General features: G+C 31.7%; 1 protein-coding gene across 1 annotated transcript in view; it reads left to right on the top strand.

Moving 5' to 3' along the window:
• The window catches only part of LOC139503391 (uncharacterized), a 43,057-nt gene extending 21,485 nt beyond the window's left edge, over positions 1–21,572 (top strand). Inside the window, exons 13-20 of the mRNA XM_071293165.1 lie at positions 1,887–2,144; positions 2,851–3,798; positions 10,680–10,786; positions 11,525–12,769; positions 14,853–14,883; positions 15,998–16,278; positions 16,672–16,699; positions 20,052–21,572. Of these exons, the coding sequence (XP_071149266.1) occupies positions 1,887–2,144; positions 2,851–3,798; positions 10,680–10,786; positions 11,525–12,769; positions 14,853–14,883; positions 15,998–16,278; positions 16,672–16,699; positions 20,052–20,353 (3,200 nt within the window). The 3' untranslated portion in view covers positions 20,354–21,572. The remainder of the gene's footprint in view (positions 1–1,886; positions 2,145–2,850; positions 3,799–10,679; positions 10,787–11,524; positions 12,770–14,852; positions 14,884–15,997; positions 16,279–16,671; positions 16,700–20,051) is intronic.
• The last annotated feature ends 2,830 nt before the right edge of the window (positions 21,573–24,402 follow it).

Here is a 24,402-nt window from a genome sequence, read left to right as displayed (position 1 = left end):
TGCTTCCTGATACACATGTTCTGCAACTGAAATATCTGTCAGATAGACACACATTATGTTCGCAGGGAAAACGGTTTTCGATTGTACCAACTGTACCTGTAAGTAGAGCAGACATTTGAGTAGTAAAATAATGACTTGTAGGCGAAATAAACATATATTTGTAAGGTATTTTGTGAAGCTTCGGAAGCTAGTATATAGTAAGAACTTTCGTTGCTGCTTGAAAATATGTAGCTCACAGTTTGTTAGTTACAGATTTTTTTTTATCTCAAATATGGAATCAATTTCGATGTTGGTGATTTCGCGATTTCCCTTTGCAAAACCTCTATGTTCTTTTAATCTATGTTTTATACGAGATATATGGACATTATGGTGGTTGTTATGAGTAAATGTTCTTTTGAAATGTTGTATACGTATATCATTACTGAATTAAAAAATAATCTATGGATTTCCTGTCAGCTCTTTCGCAGTTTATTCATTTCGAAGAGTAAGTATGGGATGAATTGGGGATTATATTATGACATTCATGCCAAATAATGATTGACGGGGGACGATATTTAGGTCTTTTACTGCGGGATGATTTTAACCTTCGTTCACGAACGATCTTAAGGTCTCCTACTATAATATGGTTACGGGGGTCATATATTAGAGATAAAGATAAGTCTACAGGTTGACCAGACCGGGGTTTGAACCAACGACGTCCCACATTTGGGGTGAACACGCTACCAGAACACAACCGATGCGTTTATTAACCATATAGTTGATACATTGATTGTTGGTTGGTTTATGTCCATCGGCAAATATTGCATGCTCTTTCAGGACGAGAACAAATGAACAATAAATACAATAGGCAGGTTATGTAATAGAGGCCTTCTGGGATGAAGGTAGGGAAAATTACAATTGAAACAAGCCGTATATTAACTGATCAAAGATGTTACTAAGGTTCTCAACGCGACACTTTCGTGTTACAAGATACATTGCAGTAAAAGTTAACACATAGACAAAACGAAACAGTGAAATTTTGGGATACATTAATTTGACAAACTCAATTATGTCGTTGAGCTATTATTGCGAGATATAGTAAGTACTTCGATGACACGAATTTTCATATATATTTTTATCAATCGTTCATATCTAGAGCTACTACATAAGGAGAATTAAGAAAAACATTATTATTCCACTGATACACTTTTGGCTGCATTTTGAACATCGGGTCTTAATTTTTATAAGTTACTTAAATTACTTAAGCGTATTTTCATTAATTCATTTAAATAGTAAGTTTTTTGACGATATGTGAATTATTCTTAAATCAAAAACATGTTGAACAATTTGGTGATACATATATGTGAGTAACCGTTCTCAATTTCATTACGAGAAGTCAGAAACTTTGAAAATGATCAATATCAGTTTTATCTTTTTTAAATAGGGCCTTGTTAATGAGTTTGACGAATCTTGGACATATTCAAAATGACTTATGACCGGTAATAACACAGTCGAAATTGTTGAGTTCCTAGTACTTATTAAACAAATTTTGTCAATCTTACTGAATATTTTTTAACCTATTTTGCCAACAAATCTTAAAATTCTGGTTACGAAAATGTATAGTTTTTATGATTTGGTTTTGATTGAATGAATAATTACAATGTTTTTGTATATACACGTAATAACGCATGATTTGCAAAGACTGGTATAAAGTTTTTAAAAAAGCCTTGAATTTCGTGTAGTCTAGGCCAGCTTCAGTGTGTGGGTATCTTGCGAAGGACTGCAGAAATATCTTCCAAAACCGTTTTGAAAATATATTGTTTACTTTAAAAAAAAATAAGGATATTTTATGATCACGTCTATTAAATTTGTAAAGTAGTAAATGTTAATGTAAAACAATAATTCAGGACTTCCAGCTGAAGTTAAGAAATTCGATAAGAAATCAGCGAGGCTGTTCTCTAGTCTTTTAGAAGAAGAAAGCTATCGCCATTTTGAGTCAAGAGTTATGTTGGCTGGTGAGCAGGGCACTGGAAAAACTACTATCGCCAGACATCTTGTCGGTAAACAACCAACAAAATTCAGAATGTCAACTGATGGAATAGAGTTGTACAATGGTTTATCATTCATGGACATAGAAACAAACTGCTGGCTTGGTGGACAACAAGGTAAAAAATAAAAATAGAAGAAAGAAAATCTGAAATTAGAAAAACATTATTATGTTTCATATATTCATTGATCATATTGATCCTATTCTGACATAGGACTCGGACTTCTTTTGAACTGACTTTAACTGAGCGTATAGTTTTTTTTATACATTGGCTAGAGGTATAGTAGGACGGTTGAGATATTATAAAACATGTTTAACACCGCCTTATTCTTGCGCCTGTCCCAAGCCTTTGCTAGTCTTGTATGATTTTTAATTTTAGTTTGTTGTGTATATACCGGAGTATTACGTCCATTATCACTGAACAAGTATGCATTTTATGTGTAGGGGCCAGCTCCAGCTTTGGCACGGCTCCGAGTTCGGGAGATTCTCGTTGCATTGAAGACTCATAGGTGACCTTTTTGGTTGTTGTCTGCTGATTTGGTCGAGTTGTTGTCTCTTTGACACAGTTCCCATTTCCATTCTCAATTTTATTATGTGTTTTCAGTCATAAGACATCTCTGTATAGCTTAACATAGATATGTCACAGATAATTGATATCTAGGGCATTTTTGGGAAAAGGAATTACTCTAAAAAAAATCAATATCGTGAGAAACAATGTTGTTTATTATTCATTTTTGTGTATCCCTATTAGACAGAGGGATTATTTTATTTTCGACCAATCCTATTTGTATCATTCAATGTATTAACATTTATTCTTTATTTAGACTTTACAATGGAAGAATTAACCATTACCAGATCTCTTATACAAGACGAAACACTAAAGAAAGGAACATTTAAAAAGGGAATCAGTCAAAATACATTAGATAAAGAAGACACTCCCTTGCCTGCATCTGGAGGTCCAGCAAAAACACATGAAACGCATGATTCACATACGTCTGATGCAACAGCTAAATGGTCGGATTTTGGAGGTCAATTGTCAAATACGACTTCCAAAACAGAAAGTCTAAATGATACATTCCGGCCAAATCATCACCTTCTAAACAAGCATTTCAATCCTGACGATGAACTCAAACAACTATCGGATGACCAGCCTGAACACAAAGAGATAGAAGAAAACAGAGATATTAGTTATAGAGCAGGTATGCATGATAGTAGTCATGCCTGTTCAGTAAGCCCGTCAAGTAGATCAGTCGAAAACAGTAATTTATCAGACTACCTTATAAATGTGGATGAACCAAACAAATATGATCTACCTGCCACACAGGAACCCATTGACACTTTTGATGACAAATACACCCATGAAGTTCTATCTGATAAAAATACTTCGACGAGCGTCCCAGATTATCTTCATTCGGAGTCAGGTTTTACTGGAGATGTGCACATAGAAACTGTTACTGAACCTGTAATAATCAGAAAGCTAAAAAACTTTTTTGGTATTTCCAAGAAAGTTAAAGAGGTCAAAGTGTCGATCACAAAAGAAAAATTCTTTGAGAAGTCTGTTAAGGTTGGGAAAAAGCTGTTACACAATAAAAACATAGCACCTATAATTATCTGGGATTTTGGAGGGCAGGATGTTTTCTATTCAACTCATCAGACATTTCTGACATACAGAGCGATTTACATAATTGTATTGGATGGAAGTAGAAAACTAGAGGATCCTTGTCCACCTGAACAATATCTCCCTGGAAAGAGTGGGCAGAAAACAGCAAAAGGTACTAATAAAAAAATAATTAACATTAATTTAAATAGGCTTTACTTAGAATAAGTGCCAAATATAGGGAAAAATAGTATTCATACGTGATTCCCAAATGTGATTCTTAATATACCTTTTCAACAACTCCCGACACCGACTAATGACACCTACAGTTTACAGATATATTGGAGGGGTCGTCTCAAAGACAAAAACGTCTGATTATCATTACGATATATAAATTCGGTTTGGCGGTTATAAATGGCTACAGAAGATATAAAAAATATAAACAGTAAATACAAATAATTCTCTATTATACAATATTCTTATTACATGTATTTACAAGACATTTCTCGTTGAATTGATTAAACAAATATTGCAATCATTCCACATCCTGTTCAGGTTTCTCTTCAACTTTATGCCGCATGTCAATAACATGAATAAGAATAAATGTGTATCTGTAAAATATTTTCTAAATTTTTGAAACATTATGACTGGACTGTCTGTCCGTCTGTTATCACACTTGTCAACACGGTCGAGACTTTTTTAAAACGATCTAAACCTTACCAGATGTACATATTCAATTTTGGGAGGGGTAAAAACATATTGATGTCAAAGGTCGAAGGAAAAGATCAAGATACCGTATTACAGTTGGTGTCTTTATTTGTTGAATAAGCGGAGATGTATCAACATTTAAGCAGTACATACCTGCGTATGGAATTTATTCAACATACTAGTTACTATAGAGCTTTGTCATTGTAAATTCTTTGTGGATAGTGCTAAGTAGGGGTTGATTTTAAACATATTTTATTCATTAAGATATGAAAAGAATTGAGCAACAGGCACGGCCTATAAAAGCTCTCTCCATAATACATGTACAAGGTATAATTCAATTACAACAACTGTATTCAAAATAATGCAATATAGTGGAACATGTATGCTACTTGTGAGCACACACGAGCAAATATATGTTAACAGTGTTACTTACTAAATGCAAAGTATATTTAAATATATAGGCAATTAATCATCAGTTATTTAAAGTACCTTGAAACATGCAGATATCCTTTATAAGTAATTAGAAATATATATATATATGGCTTGAAAGAGACACTAAGCTTGCTTAGTGGAATAAATGAATTAATGTTGGAGTGTAGAAAAAAAGTAAAAAAATAAAACTAGATGAAACAAAAATTAAGTAAGTTTCAAACAAAACGTTGAGTGTAACTGATATATTTCTGAACAGATTTAAAAAAAACAATATTCATATCATATGAAAATAATCTGTTTCCAAAAAGTAGTAATTCAATATTTATGTCAACATTATCAACAATGGAGTAAATGGGATCAAGAAGGATCTGTCTTACATCATTATACTTATGGCAAATAAAAAAGAAATGTTGGTTATCCTCAACAGTATGGTTACAGTTTGTGCAAAAAGTGTTCTCGGATAAGAACTGATTAAAAAAATGAGATTTAATGTTGCTAGCATTATTTCTGAGTTGACAATGACTTATATTAAGTTTCCGTATCCCGTAGTTGAAAGGTTTAAATATATCATCAGTCTATAAAACTTTTCCAGTCCACTTCTAAATATACCCAAACTTGGTGATTTTTGTAAACTCAAAGGAAGACTATTCCAAAGTCTTATAGTGGAAGGAATGAAACTATTAAAATAGGAGCTAGTTCTAGCAAGAGGCGGGTGAAAAGTGTTATTTTCATTCCTCAAAGTATAATGGTTTTGTCCGGGAAGATATGGCTGGACTAACTCATATAAGTATGCAGGTGTCATCCTATTTAATATTTTGTAGAATAGTATAAGCTTATGTTTATTACGTCTATTCTCCAGAGATTCTAAACCTTATTCAATATAAAGTTTTTGTCTGGCGGAATTACGTCGTAATCCTGTAATAATTCTAGCAGCTTCTATCTGAATATTTTCAAGAAGCTCAGTCTCATGCTAGGTGCAATTGCCCCAAATAACATCACCATATTCTAATATAGGTCTAATAAAAGCATACTAAATACGTATAAGTGAACTCCTATCTAATAAGTGTTTAACTTCACGAAGCACAGAAAGACGAGAGCATGCCTTTTTATAAATAATATCAATATGCGTGTGCCATGAAGCTAATGAATGAAATGTTATCCCAAGATGACAGTGAATATTTATTTTCTCAACCTCTTCGCCATTTATCCCAAAAAAATACAGGTGGATGCTCCCTTTTCCTGCTAGGAAATACAATAATTTTAGTTTTCTTAGAGTTAAATTGAACAGCCCATGATTTTGCCCAATTTTAGATAACATCCAAATTCAGTCAAAGAAGCAGTCGCTACATCATGATCATCATCTACTATGACAAATAAAGAGGTGTCATCTGCAAAAAATCTTATATCTTTAGCAAAGTTATTTACTATATCATTTATATAAATAAGAAACAGAAAGGGCCCCAAAACTGAACCCTGGGGGTTACCTGCATGTTTACTTCTTAGAGTTGACGAAAAGCCTTCTGAAACTACCTTTTGTTGAGGATCCGAAAGATAACTTTCTATCCAAGATAAGAGCTGATCATTTAAGCCAGATTGTTTAAGTTTAAATAAAAGTCCTTTATGCCAAACTTTATCGAAAGCTCTAGATACATCACAAAATACAAACCTTACATTACTACCACTATCCATATTACTAATAATTTTATGATATATTTCGATTAACTGATTAACAGTAGAATGACCTGGTTGGAATCCAGATTGAAACTTTGACAAAAGGTTATTACTCCTCATATAATTATACAAATGTTTAAATAAAACTTTTTCCATAGTCTTACAAACAATACAAGTAACAGATATTGGACGATAGTTTAGAGCTAAATGTGGACTACCTTTCCCTTTAAAAAAAGGATTAACATGTGCAATTTTCCATAACAGTGGAACCTGTTTAACTGATAGAGACATATTAAATAACTTAGTTAATGGTTTAGAAATAAAGCTAGCAACCTCTTTTAAAATTCTAGGACTGATACCATCAGGTTCAGCTGGTTTATTAACATTCAAAAATTTTTACTGGTCTAAAATTTCTTTCTCAGTGATGACAAATTTGTTTAAATGACATGGAGGAGGCTCATTATTATCAGGAATTTATGGTTCTATATCAATATTAGCTATATCAGCGAAATGATTGTTCAGGATCTCTGTATAAAAATTTGGCCATCATGTTCCAAAAAAGGGGGGAATCTCTGTTTTTAGTAAAATTTGATACAGACTTGGCAATGCGCAACCATTTACCCGAAGGAATATTTTTGTCAATAAGTTATGATGTCAGCATTGAGATCCAAAATTCCTAAAAGTGTTGCCAAATACAGCTAAGGTAATCTATGCCTGAGGTAGAAAAGCCTTAGGATAAAACATTTTTTATGATTATAGGAGGGATTATGTTATGAATAATAATATAGTTTACAAATTTACCGATTAATGTTAAAAACATTGATCAGTAAAAACTATCAAAACTTATAATGAATATATAGTGAAACTTAAGCACATGATGTACACTTTGGACAGATCTTTGAAACCGAAAGCTGACGTATACATTAATTAACAGGACACTCAAACATAGACCAGATAAAGTACAAAACAAAACATACATGTACAGAACATATATACAAAAGGGACACATTAATAAATAACAGATGTTGATGATATCAGATATCACTTATCTTGTGATACTGTAATACTATTGAAAAAATAAGCAACGTCTGTGTTCATGCAATAATCTGTGTTTTTTGAATTACAAAGATGTATGGCAGTAATTATAATGTGAAATGTAGAAAACAAAACAAAAGCAAAATAAATAAGCAAAAGTAGGATTACACTTGGCCTGAATTTCAGACAAAAATTGAATAAAGCGCAGTAAAATTGACTAGACTAATCTATAGAATATGCTTGACAGAAGTTTATTAGCTTGACTTAATTTTCAATTTACGAGTGCAGACAGAAGTGAGAAACACACTTTGTCAAATGATTAAGATTATCTATGTTTTAGATTATGGTAATACTGTATATTGAGGGATATTGATGTATGTGACATTCTTCATTATTGCAACCATTATCCAGTTACTTGAGTGTAAATATCATGTGTAAAAACGAGTTAACTGTGGAAGTAAATAATAAAATTTGTATGTTTACAGCTAACCGGAAATATGAGTATTTTAAAAATTAAACCAAATACGTAGGAAACGTATATTTTCCGGAAAATAGTTACAAAATAAAAATAATTCATTGGTATGAGAGACAAAGAGACAAATATCATCCCAAGGTTCAAGTTGGTGTTGTAGACAACAAAATAATTATAGATGAACAGGAATTATATAAAAATACATTGGTACTTGACAATATCAAACAAATATGAAAAGCATGTTCAAGTGATTTTATACACACATTTAATTTTTTCAGTTTTTTGTTTATGTCGTCAAATATTTCAAACCGATGTCTAGTTCCTTCCTCGTCTGATCCATATACATGACCATTAACATACCATGAACTGATAATATTGTCATGTTGGTACAATCTATTTAGGAGACCCTGGTTGAGTTTTGTTATAGCATCACCAATTCTAACTTTGAGTGCTTCGTTTATAGCATTCTTTTTACGCAGAAGTGAAATTTTATAAGAACTGGTCTTGGACTCCCTTCTTTCCCTGGTATTCTATGCATTGCCACAACTTCTGACGGGTTGACGTCTAATTTGACTTGGTTCTTTAGGTCATTAAGAAGAGAATGTGGTAGGTCTTCATTTCGATTTTCTCGTAAGTGTTTTATTTTCACATTTTTCTTACGTGAGTATTGTTCGTTCCAGTTACCAAGCCGAACACTTTCAGTGGCTTTCTTGTTGTTTTCATCAACGACTTCCCTCGTTTTTCTAAGATCAGAATGCAGGCTAGCCTTTTTTTCGAGGAGATTTCCATTTTCAAACTCAAGAGTGTTTAAATTGTCATGTAGGTGAGATATTTTCGAATCATAATTGTTTTTTATTTTTCGACTTCTGACTTGACCTCAGACAAAATCTCTTTTTTTAATTTGTTTTTTCAAGTTTTCGGATAATGATTTAAATATCTCGGTGACTATCTCTGTAAGGTCAGATTTTTTCGGCACATTTTTCAGGGTTCAAGTTCGTTTTCAATACAAATACTATGGTCCGAAGAACTAGAGAGACAAGAGTGGATACGTTTTGCTGGATTAAGATATTTTGTTTATCTCCAGTTTTCTCTGTAAATGCTGATTCCTCAGCATTATTTGTGTTTTTGCCTGACAGTTTATCGACTATAGCGGTAGAAATAAAGCTGTTTATTTGTTGTTGTATTTGAGAAATATTTTATGTGACGATTTAAACTATTTCTGCGATCATGAAAGTTTACTTTATGTGTAATCTATATGTAAACATTGGCTAATTACTACTCACCCGGTCGTCAATTTTAAAACTCGTTATTTAATTATATGGTCGTCCCCACGAACTGATTGTCCCATATAATTGCCCGTGTTCCGAAAAAACAACAGACGCTGTCCTTTTTATCGTAGACCCATTCCCTTGTTCTCGAAAATGAGATCTGAGGTTCTTGCAAGAAGCGGGAATTGCTTAGCAGTAGAGTTTGATGGGGTCCGTGTTGATCAAGGATCGTTGGTTATATATTTATATTTTGTTTCGACATTGTTTCGCTGTTTCTTTTTTCCTTGAAAAATCTTTGCCGGTTTTATAATCTTTTTTCTTTTTTTTCGTACTAACGATTCTTTTTAAAATTTCGACTATGACCAGCATAAGGAAGGTATTTTTTTTTATCTAATTAGATAAGTAAAACCCCGTCGCATATTTTGTGCGCCTGAACCAAGTTCTAAAAATGTTGATACTGTGTACAGCCTTCACACGGTGGAAATTATGCTTCGCCTTCATTTTTGATTCGTTTTTTGTCGATCAGAAAGAAAAAAAAAATATCTGTTGGTTTTTTTTTTCATCGTACAGAAAAATCCATGCCAGTTTACTCTTTCGGAAAGTTATATCATTGTCAATCAAATAAATTTCAAGCATTACATCTCTTAGTGATGTAAAGTATTATTTTCAATTTTTACTTTGAAACGACCCCTCACATCTTACCTGTCGTAGTCGTGCTCAACTTTAGGTGTAGACAATTGTTGAAAAGGTCTACTATGCTGTCAAATCCTTTTAATTTGGTCCATTATACAATAATCAACATTGGCGTTGTATGTTGATAGAAGATAAATATAAGTAGTGTATACATTCATGTCCGTATGAGTATTTGGACCGTACGCGTACGGTCTGAACCGTATGCGTACTTTTTCAAAATACTCATACGGTCGGAACCTCCGCGTACGGTCTGAATAATATTAAGAAGTTGGTCAAGTTTATTAGATACAAAAGCATATTACAGATCAACATAACTCAACTCTCAAATTAATATAAAAAAGTTCAATTGTATATTTTTTATATATTTAAAAAAACACGCTGATCAACCCTGTTAATCTCTTGTATTTAGCATGTCGATCAGTTACACATTAATTGAATTATGATCACTAAAATTGAAGATATCTGGAGTAAATATACTATGAGAGGACAGTTGTTTAAGAAATTAGCAACATGACTTTACAACAAAAATACAAATGCATAGGAACATGCATGCACTGCAAACATGTACATTTTTAAATGTAAAAAATATAACGTTACTTGTTGTAGCAAGTGTCACCTGTCGTACTGGACCATACGGGTATACTCATACGGTCCGATCGTACGCGTATGGTCGGACCATACGAATATACGTATACGAACCGGACCGTACGCGTACGGTCCAAATACTCATATGGTCTGGAAAATATACACACAAACTTTATTCTGTTTATTTTGAAGATTATCTGCTATTTTGGATCAACACAATTGTAACATACTGTAAAGGAAGTGTTGAAGGTTTTCCTAGAATTATCATTGTTCTGACCCACAAGGACAAGTTAAAACCTGTAAGTATATTAAATGATATAATGTTTTGATTGTGTTCGATATGTCAATGCATAAGTGTGTCTAGGTTACGCTCAAATCAACACCATTGAAAAACAAAACAAAACATAAGTCAATAAATTTGGTATAAAAGTGTAATTAAAGAGCCATCGTTACTTATGAATTATATAACAACTGCCCGTAGATTATCAGTATTCCAAGTTCTTTTTGCTTTTGAACTATATAGATAAAGAAAGATGGGGTATGAGTGCCAATGACACAACTCTCCATCCAAGTAACGGTTAATAAAGGTAAATATTATTATAGGTCTCCAACACGGAACCTTGGCTCACACCGCACAGCAAGCTATAAAGGGCTTTATTATATATACTTTGCCTCTTGTAAGATATGCGTTTGTATAAGTTTCCTATACAATTTGTCTCGGATTAAGAGCATTACAGCTCCGGTAATAGAAAACATTTTCCTGAGTTGTTTGTAATAGATTGATATTAGCAATATATCACTGAATCGTAATATGTTTGTTCGTTTTCGTTCTTATTTACTCCTTTTTATCTAATCAATTATATTTGATATTCTCGGTTTGCTTTAACCAATAGTGTGTCAATTGGAATAATGTGAATGTTACATGGTATGATATATTATAAAATATTCCCCATTTACACATCAAGTAATTTGTAGTTGAAATATACGATATACATATACTTTTGTGAAGAAAACATATTCGTTTTGATATATTTAAGAAGGAAATTGAACAGAGACGAATGAAGATATTCGCAGAAATCAAACACATGTTTTTACAAACACCATTTATGCAGCACTTGGTTATTGAAGATCAGATATTTGTAAACGCTAAAGACAAATGTGATCCAGAGTTGGCAAAAATAAAGAATATCATAATCAGGGAATCGAAGATGCAGCCAACATGGGGTGAACCTCTTCCAAAATGCTTTATTCCTTTAGAACTAGAATTTGCATCGCTAATCAAACGCAATATTCCACTGATTACAATGGAGCATTTGCAGAAAATCAACTTACTACAACCTATAAGATCCTTGACAGAATCTGAGTTAAAAGTATTCCTGAAATTTCAACACGCCATAGGCAAGGTGTTATACTTTGATGAGTACAGATTAAACCGTCATGTTATTTTGTCTCCAACCCATTTAATTGATGCTTTTAAGTCTATTGTTACTGATAGAAGTTTCTGTCAAGGAGACAAAGAAAGAGAAGAGTTATGGGATGTAATGGGCAAGAAAGGGGTGGTCTCAAAACAAGTAATCCAACAAATTTGGAAGAAAAAGAAATATCGGACATTTTACAATGATAAAGATTATTTACTGAATGTCATGACCCATCTCGATATATTGGTCGAACCAAGGAAATACGATTCAGACCACAACCGTATACCTGCTGACTTTTATTATATCGCAAGTATGGTACGAGCGAAAGATGATACTGGGTACCTTAAGTCAGCTGGCATCGCTAACAGAAGTATTGCCATAGCTTTTCAGTCTTCTTCATTGATGATACCTCCTGCATTATCATTTAGATTTATAAGTTACTGTCTATATGTATGGGCGGTGAAAACTTACGGAGAGTCCAAGAATGACATGCTGTTCCACAAGTCAGGGGTGTTCACTCTAGATCCTTCTTTGGATATGTCCATTACTTGCGAAGATGACATGATTATTGCCCGTCTTGTTCATGCTAGAACAAACACACTGATATCGAGGGATACGGCTTACAGCATTATTGCGTGTTTAACATCTGCGTTAGAAAAAATAAGTCAGTTGTATATCAGAACAAGCAGCGACTCCAGTCACATCAGTGACGCAGCCTTTGTTACAAGAATTTGCTGTAACTCACCAGATAATCCGTGTATCATCGACGTCAGCCAACTAAAAAACATAAGCAACATATGGATATGTCCTTCACATGGGATTGAACATAACATAAATATAATCACATCATGGTTCCAAGGAAAGGTATATAAAGAATAAGTTTGTGTCAAATAGTAAACAAAATATAACAAAGGGATACTCAAACTCATGAGTCAAAGATAATACTAACAATGCAATGGTCATATATTAAAATAATAAACAAAATATAACAAAAGGATACTCAAACTCATGAGTCAAAGATAATACTAACAATGCAATGGTCATATATTAAAATAATAAACAAAATATAACAAAGGGATACTCAAACTCGTGAGTCAAAGATAATACTAACAATGCAATGGTCATATATTAGAATACTTAACAAAATATAACAAAGGGATACTCAAACTCATGAGTCAAAGATAATACTAACAATGCAATGGTCATATATTAGAATAATTAACAAAATATAACAAAGGATACTCAAACTCGTGAGTCAAAAATAATAATAACAATGCAATGGTCATATATTAAAATAATAAACAAAACATAACAAAAGGATACTCAAACTCATGAGTCAAAGATAATACTAACAATGCAATGGTCATATATTAGAATAATTAACAAAATATAACAAAGGGATACTCAAACTCGTGAGTCAAAAATAATAATAACAATGCAATGGTCATATATTAAAATAATAAACAAAATATAACAAAAGGATACTCAAACTCATGAGTCAAAGATAATACTAACAATGCAATGGTCATATATTAAAATAATTAACAAAATATAACAAAGGGATACTCAAACTCATGAGTCAAAGATAATACTAACAATGCAATGGTCATATATTAAAATAATAAACAAAATATAACAAAAGGATACTCAAACTCATGAGTCAAAAATAATAATAACAATGCAATGGTCATATATTAAAATAATAAACAAAACATAACAAAAGGATACTCAAACTCGTGAGTCAAAGATAATACTAACAATGCAATGGTCATATATTAAAATAATAAACAAAATATAACAAAAGGATACTCAAACTCATGAGTCAAAGATAATACTAACAATGCAATGGTCATATATTAAAATAATTAACAAAATATAACAAAGGGATACTCAAACTCATGAGTCAAAGATAATACTAACAATGCAATGGTCATATATTAAAATAATAAACAAAATATAACAAAAGGATACTCAAACTCATGAGTCAAAGATAATACTAACAATGCAATGGTTATATATTAAAATAATTAACAAAATATAACAAAGGGATACTCAAACTCATGAGTCAAAAATAATACTAACAATGCAATGGTCATATATTAAAATAATAAACAAAATATAACAAAAGGATACTCAAACTCATGAGTCAAAGATAATACTAACAATGCAATGGTCATATATTAAAATAATAAACAAAATATAACAAAGGGATACTCAAACTCGTGAGTCAAAGATAATACTAACAATGCAATGGTCATATATTAAAATAATTAACAAAATATAACAAAGGGATACTCAAACTCATGAGTCAAAGATAATACTAACAATGCAATGGTCATATATTAAAATAATTAACAAAATATAACAAAGGGATACTCAAACTCATGAGTCAAAAATAATACTAATAATGAATGGTCATATATTAAAACGACGAAAAGGCAACGAACAGTTCATGTACAAATGTTTGCTTATGACAGGTGCAAAGAAATACAACAGGTTAAGACGTATTAACTTCTACCCTAACTTGAATACGTAGTGCAGCATATGCGCTAAAGACATCCAATAAGCTTTGGATTTGACAGCTAAGTGAAAAAAAATTACTACTGGACAACAAATGTGTGATAGATCATCGTTTGGAAATTAGTTAAAGACAAAACATGTTAATTTTTAGGAGATACAGCACCTTTGATTTTTAGAGTAAAACGAAAAATCACAAAAATACTGAGCTCCGAGGAAAATTTAAAACGGAAAGTACCTAATTAAATTGCAAAATGGCAAAATCAACAACTTACACACATCAAACGAATAGATAACACACGTCATATTGCTGAATTGGTTTAGGTATTTTCTTATGAAGAGAATAATCTACCATCTTTTTGTTTGTTAGCCTTTTCATGTTAATTCTATTGTATTATGAATGCAACGTGTATCCACATGTTTTTTTCAGGGAGACGACAAATGTGAACCAGATTGTCCAGGTATTGTTTTTTCATTTTCTTTTGTAAGAAACAGACATAATTACCACTTGTATTTGTAAGAAGCAAACATAGTTATCACTTGTATTTTTTGTGATTTTACTTTTTTTCCTGTGTATAATCTCATCCATGACGATTTTACTGTTTCACTGAAATTATGTCCAAGGACTACCATGTAGGCTTTAATAACAGTATGGTAATGAGTATACACAAACTAGAACAAACAACACATGAAAACAGATTAAGAAACTGTGTCATTCATAGACAAATGCTTGAATGGATATCAATCAATTTATAATATCAAAGTATCGTCTGAAGAACCGATTGAATACCCCGAGGGTATCGCCAGTCTAGTAGTCAACACTACGGTGTTGACACGAGTATCAAATAAACGTATGATAGATACCAGGATTAAAATTTGTATATCAGCCATACTTGTTTATAAATTTATGAAATAACTGTTTTTAAAAGTATAATTTATTTGAAATACTAAGGATTTTCTGATCCCAGGCAAATAGTATCTTAGCCGTATCCTGCATAACATTTTGGATGTTGGATCTTCAATGCTTTTCAACTTTATACTTGCTTGGCTTTCACACTATTCTGATCTGAACGTCTGTGCTGACAAGACTTATCATTGATATTTTTGAAATACTAACGCTTGTCTACCTCAGGAATAAAGTACCTAGGCTGTAATTGGCAAAACTTTCAAGAATTTTTGGTCCTCAATACTCTTCATCTTCGTACTTTATTTGGCTTTTTAATCTTTTTGGATTTGAGCGTCATTGATGAGTCTTTTGTAGACGAAAAGCGCGTCTGGCGTAAATACAAAATATAATCCTTGTATCTATGATAATTTTATTCACTGATGAGTCTAATGTAGACGAAACGTGCATCTGGCGTATCTCAAAATTTTTTGGAGTTCGGAATTTTTCTTATTTAACCTTTTTTTTGGCAAAACATTTTAAGCCAGGGATAAATAGAAACGTTAACATTTCGTTGATGTATACCACAATGTCATGTATTTATCAATGTGCAAACTTTGACATGTGTTCTCAACTATCAAAGATATTACAAATCCAAAACTTGTGTAGTGACATAATGATATATGTTACAGTTACAACTGAAGAGTTTTTGAAAGAGATTCCATCAGATCTACATTTGCGTCGATTATCCCTGCTGTACAACAGAGATGAGATAAGACAACTGGCTAAGTACCTGGGACTGACATACGCTGAATGGGAAAATGTGTGTGACCAAGAAAGTCAAAGTGACGAACCGGAGAAACTGAAATTTGAAATCCTCAGAAAATGTCGGAACAAATTTTCGTTGACATTTAAAAGCATTAGGGATGCCACGGAGAATGCAAATATACAAAATCCTCATACCATCTGCAAGGTACTAATATGATAATACATAAGTTAATTTGATATACGCATCGTGTTGTATCGAAAAAAACACAACATATAATATAAAACAGCGTTTTTAAATATTTCTTGTCATTAACTAAAACATACATTGACGATTATTAGCATTCAATAACTTACATAACTAACAGGATAAATATATTCAATATGTTTAAACTGTTCACACACATTGTCAAATGTTTGATGTAATTGGAATCATTATGGAAAAAAGCATTCTCGGAAAATAGATACAAAAACAAATTTGGGGGGAATTTCCATCACGAAACCTCTTAAAACATTATAATAATGCAGTGTAAAATGTGAAATATACACGTCTACGTACAGTCTGTCTTGTTTTACTGATAATTCTTTTGATTGTTAACAGGTTGTCTCAGGAGCAAATATTGATTTAGGTACGTAGAAGTTTAATTTGAATGTCCGACATACACGATATGTGTTATCATCATTTACGACTTAACAAACAAGGCAGTAAACATGCCTTTATTAACCATGTTCTTTGTGATACTTAAATTAAGAACGGTTTAAATACACTTGGGACAAGGCGGGTGCAGATGTATAAATATTCCTTTTAAAGAAGTGTAACAAACAAGTGTAAGAAATTGAAATATCATCAGGTTTGAACAACTGGTGTCACATGCTTACACTAGTAGCACGATTTCAGTCTGAAACGGTCATTTTGGTCTGATCGTATCTTAATTGACTGGATTTACCGCTAGAGGAAAACGTCAAGATTTATCAGATCGTTAAGTCTCCATTCGGATCGATAGTCTCATTTGGTAAATTAGTCCGTTAAGGAATGTCAAGATATTTAAGACTGTATCTTCTAGCGAGCTGTTTAGATCCGTTAAGACCGTGTCAGACCAAAACAGACCATGGATACAAACTGACGTCAAGATGTTGTCAGACCGTGTCCAGTCGTGTTCAGATTTTAATAATTTGGACACAAAACGAGTGAAACTTTCCCATTATTTATCAGGGGTTGCTCCCCTTTCAAGAATAAAATAAAACTGTGAAAGAAGACGATTTTTTTAACTGAAAGTCTACCACGTCCCCTTAATCATGTTATTTAAATAAAACAAATATTCAATTTGAATTCTAACTTCTTCCTATTTAATTATTTAACATTGTTTTATAATTATATAAATAAAAAAAAAGTAGCTCAAAGTTATACTGCTGCACAAATCGCCGCGAATTGACTAAAAAAAAATCAACAGATTGCCGAAATAATATTTATTTATTGAATATAAGCACCTGAACCTTTATATTTAATGGTTTACAAGTGATTGCAATACGTTTTATATGCAATTACAGACTGCCGTACGTGGTGAAGAATTTTTCATTCATTTTTACACCCTTATTTAATAATAACGGGTGTCGGCCGTGAACACTTGAAAACGTGATCTTAATATGTTAAATTAAATTTTAGATGTAACTATTTTTAAATATTGTAAATGAATGCATTATCGTCTATCTTTTTATGTTACCTATATAAATTGCATTTGAGTAAATTTGAGGCAGGGAAAAAAATATATATATAACTCTGTCTTTTATCGTTTTCCGTTTAATATTCCGTTTATTTTTGCCAGACTCATGCGTTTGACTTTCCATCTTTATTTTTTTAATGTGTCTATAATTCGAGAGCCTTTTGTAAAAAAAAACTACATACCAGAAGCCTTCGTTAAAAAATAAAGTTTGAATATTATAGCAGAAAAAGGCTTATAAATTCATTCAAATTTATATTTGAAATAGGATAAATAATCAAGAAAATGTTTATACGTCAGACACTGTACTTAAAGTACATTTAAAGACCAGGGGCCTGTTTATCGAAGCTCTCTTAAGATTAAGACGTGTCCTAAGACCAACTTAGGACACATCTTAGTCCTAAGTGGGTTTATCAAACATGTCTCAACTTAGGAAAATCCCAGGAATTGTCCTAACTTTAGGATACCAATTTAGGTGTCTGACATGTTTACCTTTTCTAAGCAACTGAGATTAACAAGTTTTGTGGCGTTGTTCGTATTGTTAGTCTATGGTGTTCTAGGCTTGTTTTTTGTAAAATTGTTGTCTTTTGGTCGTTTTTATATTTGTAACAACAATGTCATTTTGATTTTCACTTATGACTTAAAAACACTGAATATACATTTTGTACCTGTTAGATAAAACACTAGCATATGACCAACAGGTTTGTTCCATAGTAATATTTCATATGAAGTTGTTTGTTTCTTCATCGTTTTATTTAAGTGTTTGGAAGTTGTTTGTTTCTTCGTCGCTTTATGTAAGTGTTTTGGAAGTTGTTTGTTTCTTCGTCACTTTATTTAAGTGTTTTGGAAGTTGTTTATTTCTTCATCGCTTTATTTAAGCGTTTTGGAAGTTGTTTGTTTCTTCATCACTTTATTTAAGTGTTTTGGAAGTTGTTTATTTCTTCATCGCTTTATTTAAGCGTTTTGGAAGTTATTTGTTTCTTCATCACTTTATTTAAGTGTTTTAGAAGTCGTTTGTTTCTTCGTCGCTTTATCTTAGTCTTTTGGAAGTTGTTTGTTTCTTCATCGCTTTATTTAAGTGTTTTGGAAGTTGTTTGTTTCTTCGTCGCTTTATTTAGGTTTTTTGGAAGTTGTTTGTTTCTTCATCGCTTTATTTAAGTGTTTTGGAAGTTGTTTGTTTCTTCATCGCTTTATTTTAGTGTTTTGGAAGTTGTTTGTTTCTTCGTTGCTTTTTTTAAGTGTTTTGGAAGTTGTTTGTTTCTTCATCGCTTTATTCAAGTGTTTTAGAAGTTGTGTGTTTCTTCGTCACTGTGTTTAAGTGTTTTGGAAGTTGTTTATTTCTTCATCGCTTTATTGAAGTGTTTTGGAAGTTGTTTGTTTCTTCATCGCTTTATTTAAGTGTTTTGAAAGTTGTTTGTTTTTTCGTCACTTTATTTAAGTGTTTTCGAAGTTGTTTATTTCTTCATCGCTTTATTTAAGTGTTTTGGAAGTTGTTTGTTTCTTTGTTGCTTTATTTAAGTGTTTTGGAAGTTGTTTGTTTCTTTGTCACTTTATTTAAGTGTTTTGGATGTTGTTTATTTCTTCATCGCTTTATTTAAGTGTTTTGGAAGTTGTTTGTTTCTTCATCGCTTTATTTAAGTGTTTTGGATGTTGTTTATTTCTTCATCGCTTTATTTAAGTGTTTTAGAAGTTGTTTGTTTCTTCATCGCTTTATTTAAGTGTTTTGGAAGTTGTTTATTTCTTCATCGCTTTATTTAAGTGTTTTGGAAGTTGTTTGTTTCTTCGTTGCTTTATTGAAGTGTTTTGGAAGTTGTTTATTTCTTCATCGCTTTATTTAAGTGTTTTGGAAGTTGTTTGTTTCTTCGTCACTTTATTTAAGTGTTTTGCCAAGAAGGGGAAGTCCATAAACTCTGACATAATTAGAAGTTTCCAACGAAAGGACGAGTAAAAACGTAAAAAAATAATATTTTTACATCATTAGGAAATGATTGTCATAAAATCAAATGTGTGTAAAAGAAGTCATGTCTTCGTAAATATAAGCTCACAGTGACCGATACAATATTTTCGGCAAGTACAGGGAAATACGAATGTCGACAGATTTAAATCGTTAAAACAAAATAAAATGTACAATGTCTTCCGCAATCTACTACCTTGGAATTCAATCTTAATTTCAAAATTACAGTTTCGAAGTCAACGCAAAACAAAATAGAAGTTATACTTTAGTTGGTGTATTACATGTGAGTTTTTGTCGTTTGTCTTGCAGATGACAAATGGGATATAGTACCAAGGGAAGAACACATCGATAGATTGGCCCCATTAATTGGGAATAGTTCTCTTCACTTCTTGATTGAACTTGATATGGAGTTTGAGACGTGGGAACAAATTTGTTACAGACAAGCAGACAGAGATTTGGTCAGACTGAACAAGAATATTTTAGAAGAATGGAGAAATCAGTTTTGCCGGTCGCACAATCTGAAACCAACATTGCGTAAAATTGGACAGGCATTTAGTAACGTTGGTAAACATGTCAAAATGGTAGAAAACACGTTATCAGATTTGTTTTGATTACCTTTCATTTAAACAACAATTTCATGTGACGAATAATTGCAGAATGCTACAAAAATAATAAAATATTAAATATAGAAGGAACCTACAGTACTCAACTGTTATTGTAAGCTGAAAGCTTGACATTTAAATTGTGAAATGTTTTATGTTTAACTTTTGCCATCTTAAACTAAGTAATCAGTGCATTCTCTGTAAAACGTTGTTTTGAAATTGTTTCATAACATTTCTACCATATGAATTTGAACAATTGTCTTCTCTCACAATTCAAGCACTTTTTTGTTTTAACCCTAAACATTTCGATATTGAACACCATTGTTTTTATATTATGTTATTCTGCTTATATCTATTATATAAGACTATTAATCATATAGATACCATTTTTATGTAAGAAACAACTGTCAGATTTGTATGTATTGTCATTTATCAAAAAATATGACTTATAAAATCATCTCTTCAACGTCACGTCATTTATCACTGTTGTTGTCTATTAATTTGGTTTGTTTGAGGTTTTTGGTTTTGCCATTTGACCATTTGATTAGGGACTTTCCGTTTTAATATATCTCAGAGCTCGGTGTGTTTTGTTATCTAACTTTCTACACAGCAACTGATTATAATAGCTCTAATAAAGCATTATCATCAAACTGTTGGTTGGGGCTGTTAATAATTTGCAAAAAAACATTTCAAAACTTATTCGAACTTTTACTTTAATTCAAAGTCAAACATAATGAACCAGTATTTTTGTTTTGTTTTGGTTCTTATAAATATCAAATATGTTTTGTTTTATGTTTTTGAATTTATTTGCAATTAATTATATTTTTTTTTGTGTTTTGACTATATATAAACATGATACGATGAGGTTAATTATGACTACATATGTCATAAAGTGTTTGTGTATTCACTATTATAATGCACGTGCCTTTGTGAATACTTTATATCAACAAGTGCGTATTCAACTATATACATGTATATGAGCAAGAGATGACTATACATTAACAAGTGCTTATGTAACAAAACAATATCAGGAACGGCAGATGTAATGACTATATATGAACAAGCGCGTTTGTGATGACTTTATATAAAAACAAAAGTGCTCTTTCTTACATACTTTTGATTTTTTAACCCTGTATGCGTACATTGCCTATGAAAATTTTAAAATTGTTTGTATTCACATTGAACGACAAATTTATGTGACGTATATAATTTTTCTGACGTCAGACACTCAAATCAATCCATGTGTTCTTAGACAGTAGATATTTTTGTGTCCTGTTAAATTGTTTCTTTTAAAAGTTTTGGATTCTCATAAATTCTATGTATAACTTTTGGACTAGTTTGAATCTCGGTCTATTTCTGTAATTTATTCTTACATACTTTTGATTTTTTAACCCTGTATACGTACATTGTCTATATAGATTTTAAAATTGTTTGTATGCACATTGAACGACAAATTTATGTGACGTATATAATTTTTCTGACGTCAGACACTCAAATCAATCCATGTGTTCGTAGATAGTAGATGTTTTTGTGTCCTGTTAAGTTGTTATACGATGATGACTGATGTACCCATATTTTGACTATTTTATTAATTGTGACTGTTTATTTAACGCATCATGTAAATGTAGCGGAATTTGATGAGACTGTTATTAAAGTGAGAGGGTTAGCGCTATAGAACCAGGTTTAATCCACCATTTTCTACATTTGAAAATGCCTGTACCAAATTGATTTTCCTCTGAGTTCAGTATTTTTGTGATTTTACTTTTTGATAGACTATACGTATACAAGTGCGTTTGTGGTGACTATATATGAACAAGAACAGTTGAAATGACTATATATGAACATGCGCATTTGTAACGACTGTCTATAAAAACTGAAGAGCTCTTGTATTGAGTATATGTAAACGAGTGCGTTTGTAATGACTATATATGAACAATTGCATTTGCGACAACAATACATGAACAAGAGCGTTTGAAATGACTATATGTGAACAATTTCGTTTGTTATTGCTTTGTGTATACACTATTAATTGTGTTCTGACTATATATAATAAAGTGCACTTTTCAATAAATCAATAGCATAATAATTGATGTTTCTTCTTTTTATCGAAATAAGTTGATGTGACACAAGCTAAAGATAGTCGCACAAGCATACAAAAAAAACTTATAAACATTTTAGAATATACTTGGTGCATTTTATGATGTAATATCTTTAAATGTTGTGCATTTGTTCTAATATCATAGTATACCCCCATTATCACCACACAGACATATTATTTTCTCAATACTGATGAAGGGAGTGCATCTTATTAACTACATTGGTTAGGATCGTAAACAAATCCGTCTTCAAATGTAGTGCCGACGCAAGTGTTGGTAATTTTAGAGACGACATTGCCTTTACAGAAAATCGTTGTTGTCAATAAAACACAATTCATGGGCTCAACACAACAGTGGAAACGGGAAAACTATGATAATCAAATACTAGAAAACTATAAAATAAAGGCAATAAGATTTGAAATCATAATTTCAAGGGTATTTACAATGTATATACTTTTCTAGAAAACTTTTCTAGTCGGACTGTGATTTAAACGAGACTTCATTTTATAACATTTTAATGGCGGAAACTTTCAAAAAATCATTTTATCAAAGCACTTTGTAGTTGATTCGGTATTTTGCGAATTTCGTTTTTATGATACATGATTGCTGCCTACAAGACAGTTGAAACAAAGTTTTATTTAGTCATAACTTCGTCAAGTGGCAAGTTTTTATGTCTCCATTTTGATTTTGTTTTGAGTTAAATAAAAATGACATATATTCTACTGCTCTTATCTAACAAATATTCATTTCTCGATTGTAACAACAAGTTAATCAATATATTTCATTTGTCACCGAGCGTCTACTTGTAATGAGTAACGGCACCAGTACTGTCAGTTGGTCATGATCTACTCGACCTTCTGTTATCTAAGTTTAACATTACTTTTGATGAAAAGTGTCGTGTTGTTGAACCTTTTTATACAGAGATATTTGGTCGGTAACTTATCATTGTTTATATTGTATCCGTTATTTCATATTTAATACCTAAAATATAAGCAGTATAAAGCAGCTGACACATAGGTCCCTGCTTTTATTATACATCTCCCATTTGCCAGAGAAAAACGAATGGGGGAAAGAATTACTCTCTATATAATACATTCTTTATAAAAACAAACGTCATCTGTTAATTAATTTGCATATCTTTAAATAATTTTAGATATATGTACGTACCCTTTTTATTGATATTTTGTGTTGATTCTTTCCATATATTCAAGTTCAAATTATATTACGAGAAAACCAAAGACAACCAATTCCGAAATATTTTGATATCTAAATCATGTTCCCAGTTAACTGCCGGTTTCATCGAAAAGACATGTGTTTTACACACTTATGATGGAATATTTGTGAAATTCATGCATTTGTATTTGTAAACCCAATGTATGATGCGTAAAATACTATAACCCATCCCCCCAAAAAATAAAACGGTTATATAGTATGTAATAATTCCAAGGTTCGTAACTACATTATCCTCAAGCTGATCATAAATGAAAGCTATGTGAGTTGAGATGTTTACATTTCAGTTAAGTATATCTGAAATAATAAATAAAGTCAATATATGTATAAATCTTTAATTTACAATTCTCTTCTGCAAGAACGTTCACGTGGATGAATACAAAAGCATTTAGAAACAACTTATCTTGACTTACATCTAGAAATTGGCTATGAGGGTCAGTTGAAAACAAAACTTCACGATAAAAGAAATGATTTCAGCTTTTTAATTATGAACTTTCCATTTGTGAGTAGCCCATTCCAGCAGCACCTGCATACGGGGTATATATCTCCCAGTTGATTCGATATTCCCGTGCTTGTATTTCCTATCATGATTTTCTAGATAGAGGGTTCCTGCTCACTAGGAAGCTATTAAATTAAGAGTTCCAAATGATGAATTTGAAATCACCCCTTCGTAAATTTTACGGACGCCATCACCAGTTGGTTGACCGTTAAGCTGGGGTCGCACATTCACGA

Source organism: Mytilus edulis, chromosome 14 (genome assembly GCF_963676685.1).
Source record: "Mytilus edulis chromosome 14, xbMytEdul2.2, whole genome shotgun sequence".
Lineage (NCBI taxonomy): Eukaryota > Metazoa > Mollusca > Bivalvia > Mytilida > Mytilidae > Mytilus > Mytilus edulis.
This window is presented reverse-complemented; position numbering and strand designations above follow the sequence as displayed.